The 15,431-nt window shown below is 41.0% G+C and overlaps 1 protein-coding gene across 15 annotated transcripts in view; it reads left to right on the top strand.

Annotated features, from left to right (window-relative positions):
- ccdc18 (coiled-coil domain containing 18) overlaps positions 1-15,431 on the top strand; it is a 181,630-nt gene that overhangs the window by 48,959 nt on the left and 117,240 nt on the right. For all 15 annotated transcript variants that reach the window (XR_011961186.1, XM_072574660.1, XM_072574662.1 and 12 more), the window contains 2 exons: positions 3,546-3,679; positions 14,001-14,158. Coding sequence is in view for 14 of the 15 variants with exons in the window: in XM_072574660.1 (XP_072430761.1) it covers positions 3,546-3,679; positions 14,001-14,158 (292 nt within the window). In the remaining variant the exon portion in view is untranslated. The remainder of the gene's footprint in view (positions 1-3,545; positions 3,680-14,000; positions 14,159-15,431) is intronic.

Below are 15,431 nucleotides of genomic sequence, written 5' to 3'. Positions count from 1 at the left end.
ATGTTCACCAGCTGTACATAAATATGCAAGTGGTGAAGAAGGCAAATGGTATGTTGGCCTTAGTAGTGAGGAAGAAGAAAATGAGGACTACAGATGCTGGAGATCAGTGTGAAGAGTGTGGTGCTGAAAAAGCACAGCAGGTCAGGCAGCATCCGAGGAGTAGGAAGATTGACATTTCAGGCATAAGCTCTTCATTAAGACGTTGATTCTCCTACTCCTTGATGCTGCCTGACTTGTTATGATTTTCCAGCATCACACACTTGACTTCATAGTGAGGAATTCAAGTACAAGAGCAGGAACGTCTTGCTGCACCTGTACAGGACTAGGAAAGACCATAAACAAGTAAAATTACTAAGTGGGAAGCTGCCACTGATGCTCCACACGGAGGAAGGCAGTCAGATGTGGTGAAGCACTGAGGATACAGCGCAAAGGGCATCCAAGGTTAGAGGTGTAGGAAGCTGAGGGTGAAAATGAGTGAGAGAAGATGTGAGCAAAACTTGTGTGTGGTATAAGATCTGGTGGGACCTGTATGCAGTGTCAGAGAAGAGTGATATGAGGTGGCACAGAGATTTTGAAAGTGAGCCTGGTAGAGTAGAGTGTTGACCATTTTGTCTACAGCCTGCAAATGGCACTGATCTTGATGGCAACCTCAGATCAGGCTGGCAGGGTCTGGTGTCATGAACTTCTCTCTGTCTCTTTCTGGAAGAGAACAGAATCTTATAATGCCTACAGTGTGGAAGCAGGCAGTTCAGCCCATCAAGTCTGCACCAACCCTCCAAAGAGCATCTGTCTTGAAACACAGTGTATCCAAGGGGTTCTTCGGATTCAGTCAAATGTAGTTAAAAGAAGACTCTACAACAGCAATTTGTTTAAATACAAATATTTACTCAGATGGAAAAAAGCAATGACCCTCAGGCCCTTTTACCTTTTGGGGACCCCTCAATCAACAGCTAGTCTGGAGGCTTAGGTTGTTCCTGGCATCATTCGCAAATCTGGTCCAAGGTGAAGGCCAATGCATCGGAATCAACTCTCCCTATTATGCAGTGTAACAAACAACCAGTACAAAAAACAGTTTAATTGTTTCGTCTTCGGTGCATATAGGAATGTTCACAGGGTTCATTCAAGGTCATGCAGCTGTCCAATATCAGCAACAAAGTTAACCCTTCAGCCGATCCTATACAAAATCCCACCCAGACGCTCCCATCCCTGTAACTTTGCATTTCCCATGCCTATTGCACCTAGCCTTTGTCACCATGCTTAATTTAGCATGGCCAGTCCACCTAACCTGCACATCTTTGGAATGTGGGAGGAAACCGTAGCATCTGTAAGAAATCCACCCAGACAAGGGGAGAATGTGCAAATTCCTCACAGACTGTTGCGTGTATCCCTGGTGGTGTGAGGCAGCAGTGCTAACCATTGAACCATCATGCCACCCATATGATGACCTTTCTCTGCTCTATCTCTGCCACCGCAACCTCCAAGTACCTATCAGTGAATTCTGATGCCGTCCTCCATTTTTCCAACATCTTGTGGACATACCCTTCAAGGGGAGGTGATGACCTAGTAGTATAACCACTCTTAATCCAGACACCCAGTTAATGTTCTGGGGACCCAGGTTTGAATCCTGTCATGGCAGATATTGGAATTTAAATTAAATAAGTATTTGGAATTAGGAGTCTAATGCTGACCAGAAACCATTGTCGATTATCACCTCTGATTCCCATTGAGCATGTATTCATTGCATATTCAACATCTACCCCTCCTGAAACCAGTTTCCTCTGCTTTACAGAGCCATAGAACCCTACAACACAGAAACAGACCCTTCGGTCCAACTAGTCCATGCCAACCATGTTCCCAAATTAAACTAGTCTCACCTGCCTGTATTTGGCCCATAAACCTCCAACTCTTTCCTATTCTTATACTAATCCAAATGTCTTTTAAATGTTATAACTGAACCTACATCCATCACTTTCTGTGGCAGTTCATCCCATACATTGACCACTTGGTGTGAAAAAAGTTGGCCCCTCATGTTTTCAAAGCTGTCTCCTCTTGCCTTAAAAATATGTCCTCTAGGTTTGAACTTTTCCCCCCTTGTGGAAGCATCTTTTCTATCCACCTTATCTATGCCCCTCATGATTTTATAAACCTCCATTGGGTCACCTCTCAACCTCCTACACTGCAGTGACAAACGTTCCAGCCTTTTTTTTTATCACTCAAGCCCTTCATTCCTGACAACATCCTGGGAAATATTTTCTGAACCCTCCCCAGTTTAATAATATCCTTCCTATAACAAGGCAACCAAAACTGCGCCTGGTATTTTAGAAGAGGCCTCACCCATGTCCTGGGCAACCTCAACATGATATCCCAACTCTTATACTCAAAGATCTGAGCAATGAAGTCAAGCATGTTAAACACCTTCTTTACCACTCTGTTTACCTGTGATGCAAATTTCAAAGAATTATGTACCTGAACCCCTTGGTCTGTCTATTCTGCAACACTACCTAGGGGCCTACCATTACTTGTATAAATCCTGCTCTTGTTGTTTTACCAAAATGCAATACCTCGCATATATCTGAATTAAACTCCGTCCCACTCCTCAGTCCCTTGACTGAATTGTTCAAGGTCTCTTCGTAGTCTTAAATAATCCTCACGATCTATTATAACACCACCAATTTTAGTGCCATCCACAAACTTACTCCATAAGTAACAAAATGCTCTTTGTGAAGTTGTATATATAATTATTTGTCCAGCCAATGATCTTCTAAATTAAAATGGTAAGTAACACATCTTTGTATCATCCTATCAAATGAGTAGTTTTGCCCCCAGGTGACTTTGACTTTGTTGGGTTGTAAATATGAAGTGCCAAATGCCAAGGATGGTTTTACACAAGATCGACCATTACTCGAGTCAGTACATAACAAGTTCGTTACCCCTTCATCCCCTATTATTTTGCTTTGCCATTTGCTGGTTCCAATTCAGATATGTTCTCAGTAAACTTAAAATTGTAAAGATCTCTTTGACAAATAAAGAAATCTCATTTCCGAGATCTCATTCACTATGACATTCTTGCCATCTCATTGTTTTTATTCCTAGATGATCTCTATCAGCTGTAATAGATGAAAGAACATGGAGTCCTTTCAAATAACTGATGTCTTTTCAAATTGCCTGCTGTATATTAGTGCTTATTCATAATTATTTTAAAATTGGAGAAATTATTTATTAATTGATCATGAAATGTTGTACATATTAAGATTTTTAAATTTAAATTTGAATAATTGCAACAAATAAATTGATTTTTAGCGTGGCTGCAGTAGTGAATAGTCGGAGAATATAACTGAAGGAACACATTTTTCAGACGGTAAATTTTGAGTTTGGATAGGAGAACAAAATCAGATGGATGAAGCAAGCTTAGAATGTTGACAGTTTGGGGTGAAGCTTCCAAAGAAACTTGTAACATTTTAAGTAAATGTTGTAAATTTGACCAGATACAAAAAAAAACAGAGGTCTGTGTATTTAATCTAGTTATCCCTGTTTCTGTATTGCAGATAGATAGTGGTACATTTGGTCGAGGAGTTGCAAATTTAAGCTCCTTGAATGCCTTCTCTAACAGAAAAGAGAATGGGATGAAGGATTCCAAATTAAATGCTGATTCAAGTGATTCCATTGTTACAGATCTCAGGTAATTGCTTCATAATAATAATTGCCTCAATTAATAGATTAATAAATGTTACATATTTTGGAATTCATATACATTAGGTTCTTTCTCTTATGCGAAAAGGCAGGCCTTTGACTTATTGATGGTGCTTAATCTTGAACCGTTTCCTTGACTTTTTTTCTTCACTATTGGCAGTTTGCATTACTTACCATACTCTGGGGGAAAGTTGACAAGCAACTCCCAAATCTATTACAACTGGAGAGGGAATTGAACTCCTGCTTTGGTTTTATACTGAGCCATAAACTTTTTATCTAGCTAACCGAGCTAGCCAGTAGTATCATAATTCTGTTACTAGATTAGTAATCCAAAGCCCTGAACTAATAATCCAAAGAATGAGATTTTAAATTTCTAATAGCATTTTTCTAAAATCTGGAAGTAGGAGTTGTTAGGAGAAAGTGAGGACTGCAGATGTTGGAGATCAGAGTCAAGACTGTAGTGCTGGAAAATCACAGCAGGTCAGGCAGCATCCGAGGAGCAGGAGAATCAACATTTCGGGCAAGGCCCCTTCATCAGGAATGAGGCTTGTGGGTCGGGGCTGAGAGATAAATGGGAGGAGACAGGGTTTGGAGACAGGGTTTGGGGACAGGTAGCTGAGAAAGCAATAGGTAGATGAAGGTGAGGGAGAAAGTGATAGGTTAGAGGGAAACAGGTCCGGAGGGCGATGACGAGTTGGAGGCTTGGGACTGGGATAATGTGGGAGGGGAAATAAGGAAGCTGTTGAAATCCACACTTATCCTGCGTGGTTGCAGGGTCCCAAGGCTGAATATGAGGCGTTCCTCCTCTAGGCGCCGGGTAGTAACAACTTGGCGGTGGTGGAGGCCCAGGATTTGCATGCCCTTGATGGAGTGGGAGGGGGACTTGAAGTGTTCAGCCACTTCAGTGGGGTTGATGGGCGCGGGCGTTGTTCTCTGAAACGATCCGCACGAAGGCATCCTGCCTCCCCAATGTAGAGGAGATGACACCGGGTGCAACGGATGCAGTAGATGGCATTGATAGAGGTGCATGTAAATTTCTGACGGATGTGGAAGGATCCCTTGGGGCCTTGAACGGAGGTAAGGGAAGTGGTGTGGGAGCAGGTTTTGCACTTCCTGCAGTGGCAGGGAAAGGTGCCAGGAATGAGGCATGGGGTGTGGACCTGATGAGGGAGTCGCGGAGGGAATGGTCTTTTCGGAACGCTGATGGGGGTGGGGAGGGAAATATATCTCTGGTGGTGGGGTCCATTTGGAGGTGGCAGAAGTGGCAGGGGATAATGCGTTGTATTTGGAGGTTGAAGGGCTGGAAGGTGAAGACCAGGGGCCTTCGGCAGTGAGTAAGAGTTGTTGCCAAATATGGAAAGCAGCACTGGTGTAACAATAAACGTGGCCACAGAACTGTCTCTCTGCTTTGAGGCCCTTAGTGATTCCATTGACTGCCTATAAAACATAGCACTAAAAGCATGTGTCAGAGTCGTGCAGCTGAAAATATGTGGATTTTCAGAGCTGTAAGAAAAACCATTGAAGAATAAAAAAAATTAGAATCGTCAGATAAGTCAAAATGATTGCATTTTCTACTCCTTGTTGCTATGGAAATGAAAGGTGTGAGATTTGTATAGAACCTCAAGAGACAGAACAGAAAATGTTAGGTAAAGGGATTTGGAGAGCTGGGAGCTAAGCGTGGGCAAAAATGTGTTGAAAGCAAGGCATGTCATGTCGGGACTGGGGTGAGGGGGGCAGTTAGTAGATATGGAAGGAAGTGTTTATCCTCTAAAAAATATTAAACTCATTATTGAGCCCTGAAAGATGTAACGTCTCCAAGCAGAAGATGAAGTTTTGATTTTTGAGCTTTGTTCCCTGGCTGGTACTTCTGTCTTAGGCCTGCTGCAGTGCTCCAGTGAGATTCAGTGCAATCTGGAAAGAGCCAGCAATGAGTAACAAATTCAAAGTGAAATGACAATGCCGAATTTTACTTTGATAGTATTGTCAAGTCATGACCAGAGCTGAGCATTGGACCGTCTGTCAGAACTAAAATGTTTAACGTGCTCAGCAAAAGTTGATTTCATGTGGTAATTTGGGATCTCTGTTAAACAGTTGTCATCTCAATTGTTCATCGCTTTAGTCGCTGACATTCATTTTCATCACAATCACAGACATCTGTATACAATTAGAGATGTTGTACAGCTGCATACAACTCCTCCACCTGCAGGCAACTTATCAGAAAGGTGTAATCTTGGTACCAGTATGGAACATAAAATGACTGTCCGTTTCAGAGATCTACTGTTCTCCAGAAAAGGAAATGATGATTAACAGTGGTCGTTATGCCAATTGCACTCACCATGGGAATGACCCTTTTCAATGAAGGTACATAATCTAGATACCAGATGAACTGCCAAACACAAGTTGCATGTGTACCATTCAGAGACCTGCAGGATGTAAAGACTAGGCGTGAAATGCATGTGTGGTGACCGATGAATGTGGAACTGACTAAAATGAACAGAACAATGAGATTAAGGATAATATTAGCTTGTGCAGTACTGTAACAAATACTCAACTACACAAGCTAAGGTGCTTCTGACACGTGACAGCACCTCAGACAGAATATAGGTAAAGCTTGGAGTAGACCACTTCAACTCGCAGAGTCTGATCGTCTTGTCACTGTCATCAAATATTTGGCCGATTGAGAGTTGGACCTTCTGATGCCACTGACTGCCAGTACAATTGTGAAATGTCTGAAAACATTCTTAAGTTGCAGTTATTATGGCATTCTTGATCCATGAGTGACAATATCCCTTTAATCAAGTGAAGAGCTCTGTGCATGTGTAACCATTTTCTTTGTGGCTATAGAGGGTAACTTGGGTAATTTGTGACAGAAAGTTACAACATAAAAATTCACTCAAAAGAACAAACTCCATTCTTTCTCAAAGGCTGGACCAAAGTGCAGTTTTGTTTTGTTTTGTTTTCCTAGCTGAAATTTAGAGCAGTTGAAGTGGAGTTTTGGCAGGAATTGTCATTCCAATGGCAAAGAAGAAACTGAAAAGTAGAAGCTAGTGGACCATGTCAAAGAAACTACGAACAGAATTACAGTTTGGATAATGCTGTTACAATGGGCCAGTGTTAAAATACTCAAAACCATTTTTTGAGATGTCTCAGCAAGAATGATAATTTGTGTCTCAGTTGCATGCAATGAATCCATAGAATTATCCATAGAATCCCTACAGTGTGGAAACATGCCCTTCGGCCCAATAAATCCACACTGACCCTCCGAAGACTAACCCATCCAGACCCATTCTCCTCAATCTATTATCCAATATTTATCCCTGACTAATGCATCTAACCCTTACATCCCTTACCACTATGGGCAATCTAACATGGCCATTTGACCGAACCTGTACACCTTTGGATTGTGGGAGGAAACCGGAGCACCCAGAGTAAACCCACGCAGACTCTGAGAACATGCAAACGCAACACAAGACAGTCACCTGAGGCTGGGATTGAGCCTGGGTTTCTGGTGCTGTGAGGCAGCAATACTGACCACTGAGCCACCTTGCCAACCCCAAGCCATCTGAAGCTGGATTAAATCTTTTAAAAAAATTTTTATAACTGGCAGAACATGTGATCCTCGTTTTGCCAACATCAGCAAGGTTCTAAGATTGCAGAAATCCAGAGGTAATAAGACTGCTGTATTATATTACACCACCTATTGTCTGAAGCACAAGCCTTCAAAGGGTAATGGAATAAACTGACTTCTGTCTTCACAGAAATCCAGAACAAGAACACTGAAGAATATGTAGAAAAGGCATAGTGTTGTGTTCCAGGTCAAACCAATGTTCAGAACAATGTGCTTTAATTTTTGTACAGGATAACCCTCAATATCCTTTTTGCCCACCCACCTGAGTCAAAACACTGAAATGTAACTGCATAGTATTTTTGCTGATTGACATGTGCTTTTGTATATAAAGGAGATTATGCATTTCCATAACAGGAACCAGAGGTAGGCCATTCAGCCATTCGAGCACACACCACCTTCTGTTGAAACCATTGCTAATCTTTTACTTCAACACATTTGAGGAAATGGACTACATAGAACTTTGGAATATAGAAATAGATCATTTTGTTCTTACAATTTTATGCTAGTATTTATGCTGCTTTCAAGCTTTCTTTAACTTGCCATTCTATAACTACACAAATTTCTCCTGAATTCCTACTTGGGCACTGCCTGTCCTGTGCTTACACTGACTTGTTTTTGACTCCTAATTAAGTGGTAACTTCAGGCTATGAGTTAGTTATGAACCATTTATGAATGCAGGGTTGTGATGTGTTGAAGTGATGCACGCATTATGCAGGACTTCTGCTGTCTACTCATCCCACAATCAGCATGTGGAGCCCAGAACTAAATGCATATCTGGCTGACTGAAAACTCATTAGATGCCCTACACTTGCAAGGCTAGCCTAGATTAAAGCTAGCCCGCTCTTTGAAAACGCTGCTTCACTTCTTAATGAAGCGATGTATTCTGGCTGCATGTTGGAACTATTTCTAGGAGTCTTTTTCACATGAAAGTAAGAAAAATAGAAAGACATAGAAATAGGTATATAAGGGATTAAAGAATGACCAGAGTAAGATCAGGACAATGGTGGGAAGTTGTACTTGGAGTCAGAGGAGATAGGGGAAGTACTAAATGAATATTTTTCGTCAGTATTCCCACTGTAGAAAGGTAATGTTGTCGAGGAGAGTATTAAGAAACAGGCTATTAAACTAGATGGGATTGAGGTTCAAAAGGAGGAGGTGTTAGCAATTCTGAAAGTGTGAAAATAGATAAATCCTCTGGGCCGGATGAGATTTATCCCAGGATTCTCTGGGAAGCCAGGCTTTGATCTTCATATCATTGTAGTCTACAGGTATAGTACCGAAGACTAAAGGATAGCAAATGTTGTTCCCTTGTTCAAGAAGGGGAGTAGAGACAACCCTGGTAATTCTAGATCAGTGAGCCTTACTTCGGTTGTGGGTAAAGTGTTGGAAAATGTTATAAGAGATGGGATTTATAATCGTCTCGATAGGAATAAATTGATTAGGGATAGTCAACACGGTTTCGTGAAAGGTAGGTTGTACCTCACAAACCTTATTAAGTTCTTTTGAGAAGGTGACACAACAGGTAAAGCCATTGATGTGGTGTCTGTGGATTTCAGTAAGGCGTTTGATAAGGTTCCCCACGGTAGGCTATTGCACAAAATACGGAGGCATGGATTGAGGGTGTTTTAGCGGTTTGGATCTGAAGTTGGCTAAGTGAAAGAAGTCAGAGGGTGGTGGTTGATGGGAAATGTTCATCTTGGAGTTCAGTGACTTGTGGTGTACTGCAAGGATCTGTTTTGGGGCCGCTGCTGTTTGTAATTTTTACAAATGACATGAATGAGGGTGTAGAAGGATGGGTTGGTAAATTTGCAGACCGCATTAAGGCCAGTACAATTGTGGATAGTGCCGAAGGATGTTGTAGGTTACAGAGAGACATAAATAAGTTGCAGAGCTAGGCTGAGAGGTAGCAAATGGAGCTTAATGCGAAAAAGTGTGAAGTGATTCACTTTGGAAGAAGTAACAGGAATGCAGAATACTGGGCTATTAGGAAGATTCTTGGCAGTGTAGATGAGCAGAGAGATTTCTGTGTCCATGTACAGCACATAGATCCCTCAAAGTTGATAAGGCTGTTAAGAAGGCACATGGTGTGTCAGCTTTTATTGGTAGGAGGATCGAGTTTCGGAACCATGAGATCATACTACAGCTGTACAAAACTCTGATGCATACAGTCTGGTCACCATATGAAAGAAAGGATGTGGAAGCTTTGGAAAGCGTTCAGAGGAGATTTACTGGGATGTTGCCTGGTAAGGTTACCTCAGATTACAGCAGGATCTTGATCAGATGGGTCAATGGGCTGGGAAGTGGCAGATGGAGTTTAATTCAGATAAATGCGAGTTGCTCCGTTTTGAGAAAGCAAATCTTAACAGGGCTTATACGCTTAATGGTAAGGTCCTAGGGAGTGTTGCTGAACAGAGAGACCTTGGAGTGCAGGTTCATAGCTCCTTGAAAGTGGAGTCGCAGGTAGATAGGATAGTGAAGGCGGCGTTTGGTATGCTTTCCTTGGTCAGAGAATTGAGTATAGGAGTTGGGAGGTCATGTTGCATCTGTACAGGACATTGGTTGCCAGGGTTGGAGGATCTGAGCTACAGGGAGAGGCTGAACAGGCTGGGGCTGTTTTCCCTGGACTGTCCGAGGTTGAGGGGTGACCTTATAGAGGTTTACAAAATTATTAGATTAGATTACTTAGTGTGGAAACAGGCTCTTCGGCCCAACAAGTCCACGCTGACCCTCTGAAGAGCAACCCACCCAGACCCATTCCCCTATATTTACCCCTTCATCTAACACTATGGGCAATTTAGCTTGGCCAGTTCACCTAACCCACATAGTTTTTTTTAGACTGAGAGAGGAAACCGGAGCACCTGGAGGAAACCCACGAAGATATGGGGAGAATGTGCAAACTCCACACAGACAGTTGCTGGAGGTGGGAATTGAACGCAGGACTCTGGAGTTATGAGGCAACAGTGCTAACCACTGTGCCACCATGCTGCCCTGAGGGGCATGGATAGGATAAATAGAGAAAGTATTTTCCCTGGGGTGGGGAAGTCCAGAACTAGAGGGCATAGGTTTAAGGTGAGAGGGGAAAGATATAAAAGAGACCTTAGGGGCAACATTTTCACGCAAAGGGTGGTATGTGTATAGAATGAGCTGCCACAGGAAGTGGTGGAGGCTAGTACAATTGCAACATTTAAGAGGCATTTGGATGGGTATATGAATAGGAAGGGTTTGGAGAGGTATGGGCCAGGTGCTGGCAGGTGGGAATTAGATTGGGTTGGAATATCTGGTCGGCATGAACGTGTTGGACCGAAGGGTCTGTTTCTGTGCTGTACATTTCTATGACTCTATGGAGGGAAGGTCTTACGAGGAAAGGCTGAGGGACTTGAGGCTGTTTTTATTAGAAGAAGGTTGAGAGGTGACTAAATTGAGACATATAAGATAATCTGAGGGTTAGATATGTTGGACAGTGAGAACCTTTTTCCTCGGATGGTAATGGCTAGTATGAGGGGACATAGGTTTAAATTGAGGGGTGGTAGATATAGGACAGGTGTCAGAGGTAGTTTCTTTACTCAGAGTAGTAGCGATGTGGAATGCACTGCCTGAACAGTTGTAGAGTCACCAACTTTATGGGCACTTAAATGGTCATTGGATAAACATATGGATGTGAATGAAGTAGTATAGGTTAGATGGGCTTCAGACTGGTTTCACAGGTCGTCGCAACATCAAGGCCCGCAGGGCCTGTAGTGCGCTGTAATGTTCCATGTTCTATGCAAGCCAGAAAAAGCTCTCCCAGCTTCTTTAATTCAGTTTCGCAAGCCTTAGTCCATAAGATGAAAAGAGAAAGAATGTTGTTCGGAGAAATGGGGAGTCATTCATCACCTGAAAGGTCACCTGAGGACCTCGCTGCAATGCTGGATAAAGTTCACTCACCTCACAGAGATCATCTTGGTCAGTTAAACTGGCTGCAATGCCATATCCTACTCACTTAATCAGCAAATTCGCACATGGCTCATTCCATCACGCCCTTCTCTCACAATAATTGGTAATCAGAAGGACATGTTCTTAAATTGATGTGCTGCTCCTGATCTTCACACATTTAACACTGCTGAAAATCTCAAGTCCAAACCTTGTAGTTTGTAACTTCTTCCAGTTATTCAACTGTGAATGGCACATCACCCATTGTAATGCATCCTTTTCTGCACTTCCATCCACTTGCAGGAAAAAGTGATACGTAGCAGGAGTCAGTGGCAAAGAATTAATGGGGGCAGGTAGAACTGCATCTCCTACTTCGATGCTAAATTACCGTTGGAAGGTGACTGACATCAAAAACTGCCAAGTTTGCATGCTTCTGACCTGCATTATTGTTTTTCATAATGTAATGATCAGTGCAGGCTGTACTGGAAGCCTCCCCTACAATTTCTATCACCTTTCCCAGGGTGAGAGATTCAATAATGAGAGGTCACGCGATCAAGGTGAGAGGTGAAAAGTTTATGGGGGATATACACAGAGGGTGGTAGGTGCCTGGATCGCATTGCCAGCTGAGGTGGTAGAGGCAGGCACTGTAGATTCATTTAAGATGCTTCTGGACAGCTGCATAAGTTGGTAGGGAGCAGAGGGGTATAGATGCTTAGGAATTGGGCGATAGGTTTCGACAGTGGTTTTGAATTGGCTCAGGCTTGGACGGCTGAAAGACCTGTTCCTGAGCTGTAAATTTTCTTTGTTCTTTGTTCCGTAGTGCTGAAATGTTATGGAGCTGCATTTTGCAGCTATCAACTCAAACCAATTGAATCATTTTTAGTGGGTACTCATTCATGGGATATGGATGTCACTGGCAAAGATGACATTTATTTTCCATCCTCCTCTTCTCTGAGTCGGTAAGGGTGAAGTATTAGATTAGATTAGATTACTTAGCGTGGAAACAGGCCCTTCGGCCCAACAAGTCCACACTGACTCGCCAAAGTGCAACCCACCCAGACCCATTCCCCTACACCTAACACTACGGGCAGTTTAGCATGGCCAATTCACCTAACCTGAACACTTTTGGATGATGGGAGGAAACTGGAGCACCCGGAGGAAACCCACACAGACACTGGGAGAATGTGCAAACTCCACACAGAGTCTCCTGAGGCAGGAATTGAACCTGGGTTGAGGCAGCAGTGTTAACCACTGTGCTACCCATACAGATTGCTTGAAGTATCTTTTTAAACTGTTAAAGGTCACCTGGTGAAGTTACTGCTATAATATTATTTGAGTTAAAATAAAAAAACTCCCAATGACAACGAAGAAGCTACAATTTGAAGCTGTTGATTTTTCCATGTGCTTTGTTTAGATTGTACATACCTTTTACAGCTTAATAAAACTATGGCGTATCTTGTAAAGGTAAACACTGCATCGAGCGTATATCAGTGGCAGTAGGGGTGAATGTCATAAAGGTAAACAGTTTGTTTTGTTGAGAGTGCAGTTGAGCTGCTTGATTGCTTTGTAAAATAGATTAATCCAGGTAATTGGGCATCATTCCATTCTAATCTTGTAGATTTGGTGAGTCATTCACCACAAAATCTCTGGCATGCTGTTGTAGCCACAGTATTTATGTGGCTAGTCCAATCATTTTTGTTTACAATAATTCTCAAAATGTTGATCCTAAAGTTTTTGATTATGATGATGGAATGATAAGACTAACATATTCCTTGGTGCCACATTGTATCAAATCCAGTCACTCTTGCCTCTCCCACAAAATTTATCTGTAACCCATATTTAATTTGAGGATTCACTAGAACTTGAATTAAGCAGATTGCTTAGAGACTTAGTGCTGCTTGATTACACGATGACCACAACTTCCAGTTGATGGAACAATAGATTTAAAAACCTCATGGGTCTCATCTCTGTCCTTTTTTCCCTACTGAAGAGAGCTCTGTTCTGTCCAGTATTTCTTGAAGGGTATATCCTCTCAGTGGTTTCTTTGGTATTGCTCTACTCTTTTAGTAATATGACAACCAGAGTAGTGTACAAGAAACTATTTGTGCCTTCATCACTGTTGTATGTATTGAATGTGACTTTTGTATCTATTGGTTTGAAATTAATTCATAGTTTTTTTTGCATCTTTTAACGGTTTTGTTAATTTCCATTGTTAGCTTTAATAATTTGTGCTTCTATTTCTAAACCCTTTGCACCTCTAACCCATTAAGACTTGCTTTCTAATGATTAGGTGGCTTTTTCTCCTCTATTATCATTTCCCATTTATATGTCCATTCAATAAGCTCATTTGTGTCTTCCTCAGTATGAATGAAATCCTCTGGTGTGGACTGCACTATTTGATATTTTGTATCTGTTTCCCCAAGTCTAGATCATTTATACCAATTGCGAACAAAAGTGTTTCTGTCACAGATCCTTGTGGAATCCCACTTTTCCATCCTTTGCAAAACTGAATAGCTACCTTTAATCGCTTCTGTTCCTACTTACTAGTTTGCTATCTATTCAGTTTCCAAACTCCATGTATACTGATATTAATCATGTGACTACTATTTGGTCTTTTGAAAATCTGTATATACATTTGCTGAATAGTATTTAAGTGTATAATGTATTGCAAAATGTTATTTATGTCATTCAAGTACAGAAGTTGTCGAAGAATTTTTATCTTTTTCATTATCTTAGTTTCTGGCTTTGTTGGATTAAAATTCTTCTCCTTTAGCATTAAATTAGCCATGAAAGATGCTGAAATTCAAAAGTTGAAGTCAAGCCTAATGAACAGCAAATTCTCAACACAAGAATGTGGTGACATTTTGGGTAAAAGTTGTGTTTTGTTGGATAGAGGAAGTCCAGAACTAATGTCAAACAGAAATAAGAAAGGTAAGTCATTACTTGTAGACGTGGAGAAGAAAATAAAAGTGAAATTAACGATTTAATCACAATACGGTAGTAAAGATTTTAATTTTTTTTGTTTTGTTAGATGTGCACTGAAAATATCATCTTTTTATATAGGTATTGTCTTCTAATCTTTTATCAGTGACAGTTTGGATACTGAGTATTTCATCCACTTAAATTATAATACCACTTGCTTGAACAGTTTTCCTTTCGGAAGATACTGAAGGAAAAGTGGCAAATAGGGAGATAAAGACTGGTTGGTTTAAAGGAGTTTTTAAAAAACTTTTTAGTGGAGATTGATTTTATATTTAATACCATATTTGAAGCAACTATAACATTTCTGAACATATTGATGAAAATTTTATATGTAAAATTAAATAACATTCAGCCCCTAAATGCCCTCATAGGGAAAGTTTGTTTTGTATCCCACTGAAGTAAAAATGTCTTTGAGTTCTGTTCCTACAATGATCTAGATTCCTGTTTTCGAAAATGAGAAGTAACAATGAGGGATTAATAGTTGGAAAGTTACAACATTCCCTTATTAAGAATTCAAGATAGAGAGACAACACAATAACATTTGCTTAATCTTGGCAATGGGATTTTGCATTCACACAAACTGTCAACACCAATTCAGCAGTACTGCTAAGTAAAGCTGGTATAAAATATGATAATCAAAATATGGTTTTACTTGTTAAGTTTCAAGAAGGACCAAGAGGCTGAAGTGTTAACAGCAGGAGCTTAGTTATGGAGATGTTTACTCTATAGGTAGCAAAGTTAAACCAAGCTGTATTTGCCTCAAAATGGCCAAGCATGTCATCATACATAAGTGGTCTCTCTTAAAGTAACAACCCACCATACTTGCACAAATGCACAACATCCCTCTCCCTTTATATCGGTTACAAATCACACAACACCAGGTTATAGTCCAACAGGTTTAATGGGAAGCACTAGCTTTCGGAGCACTGCTCCTTCATCAGGTGGTTGTGGAGTGCACGATTATAAGACACAGAATTTATAGCAAAAGTTTACAGTGTGATGTAACTGAAATTATACATTGAAAAATACCTTTAATTGTTTAAGTCTCTCATCTGTTACAATGACCATGATTGTTTCACTTCTTTCATATGTGATTGCTCCTGTGATCTTGCCACAAAGTGCTAAGTCTTACACTTTTGATAATCTTGGATCATTTCTAGTGTATTTCTCTATTTGTCCTGCTGTTACCAGAGTGCTCTCTATTTGTTCAAAGTAGAAAATG

The sequence above is a fragment of the Chiloscyllium punctatum genome, chromosome 7, assembly GCF_047496795.1.
Source record: "Chiloscyllium punctatum isolate Juve2018m chromosome 7, sChiPun1.3, whole genome shotgun sequence".
In the NCBI taxonomy this organism is placed as follows: Eukaryota; Metazoa; Chordata; class Chondrichthyes; order Orectolobiformes; family Hemiscylliidae; genus Chiloscyllium; species Chiloscyllium punctatum.
The sequence above is the reverse complement of the archived record's forward strand: the minus strand, read 5'-3'. Positions and strand labels throughout refer to the sequence as shown.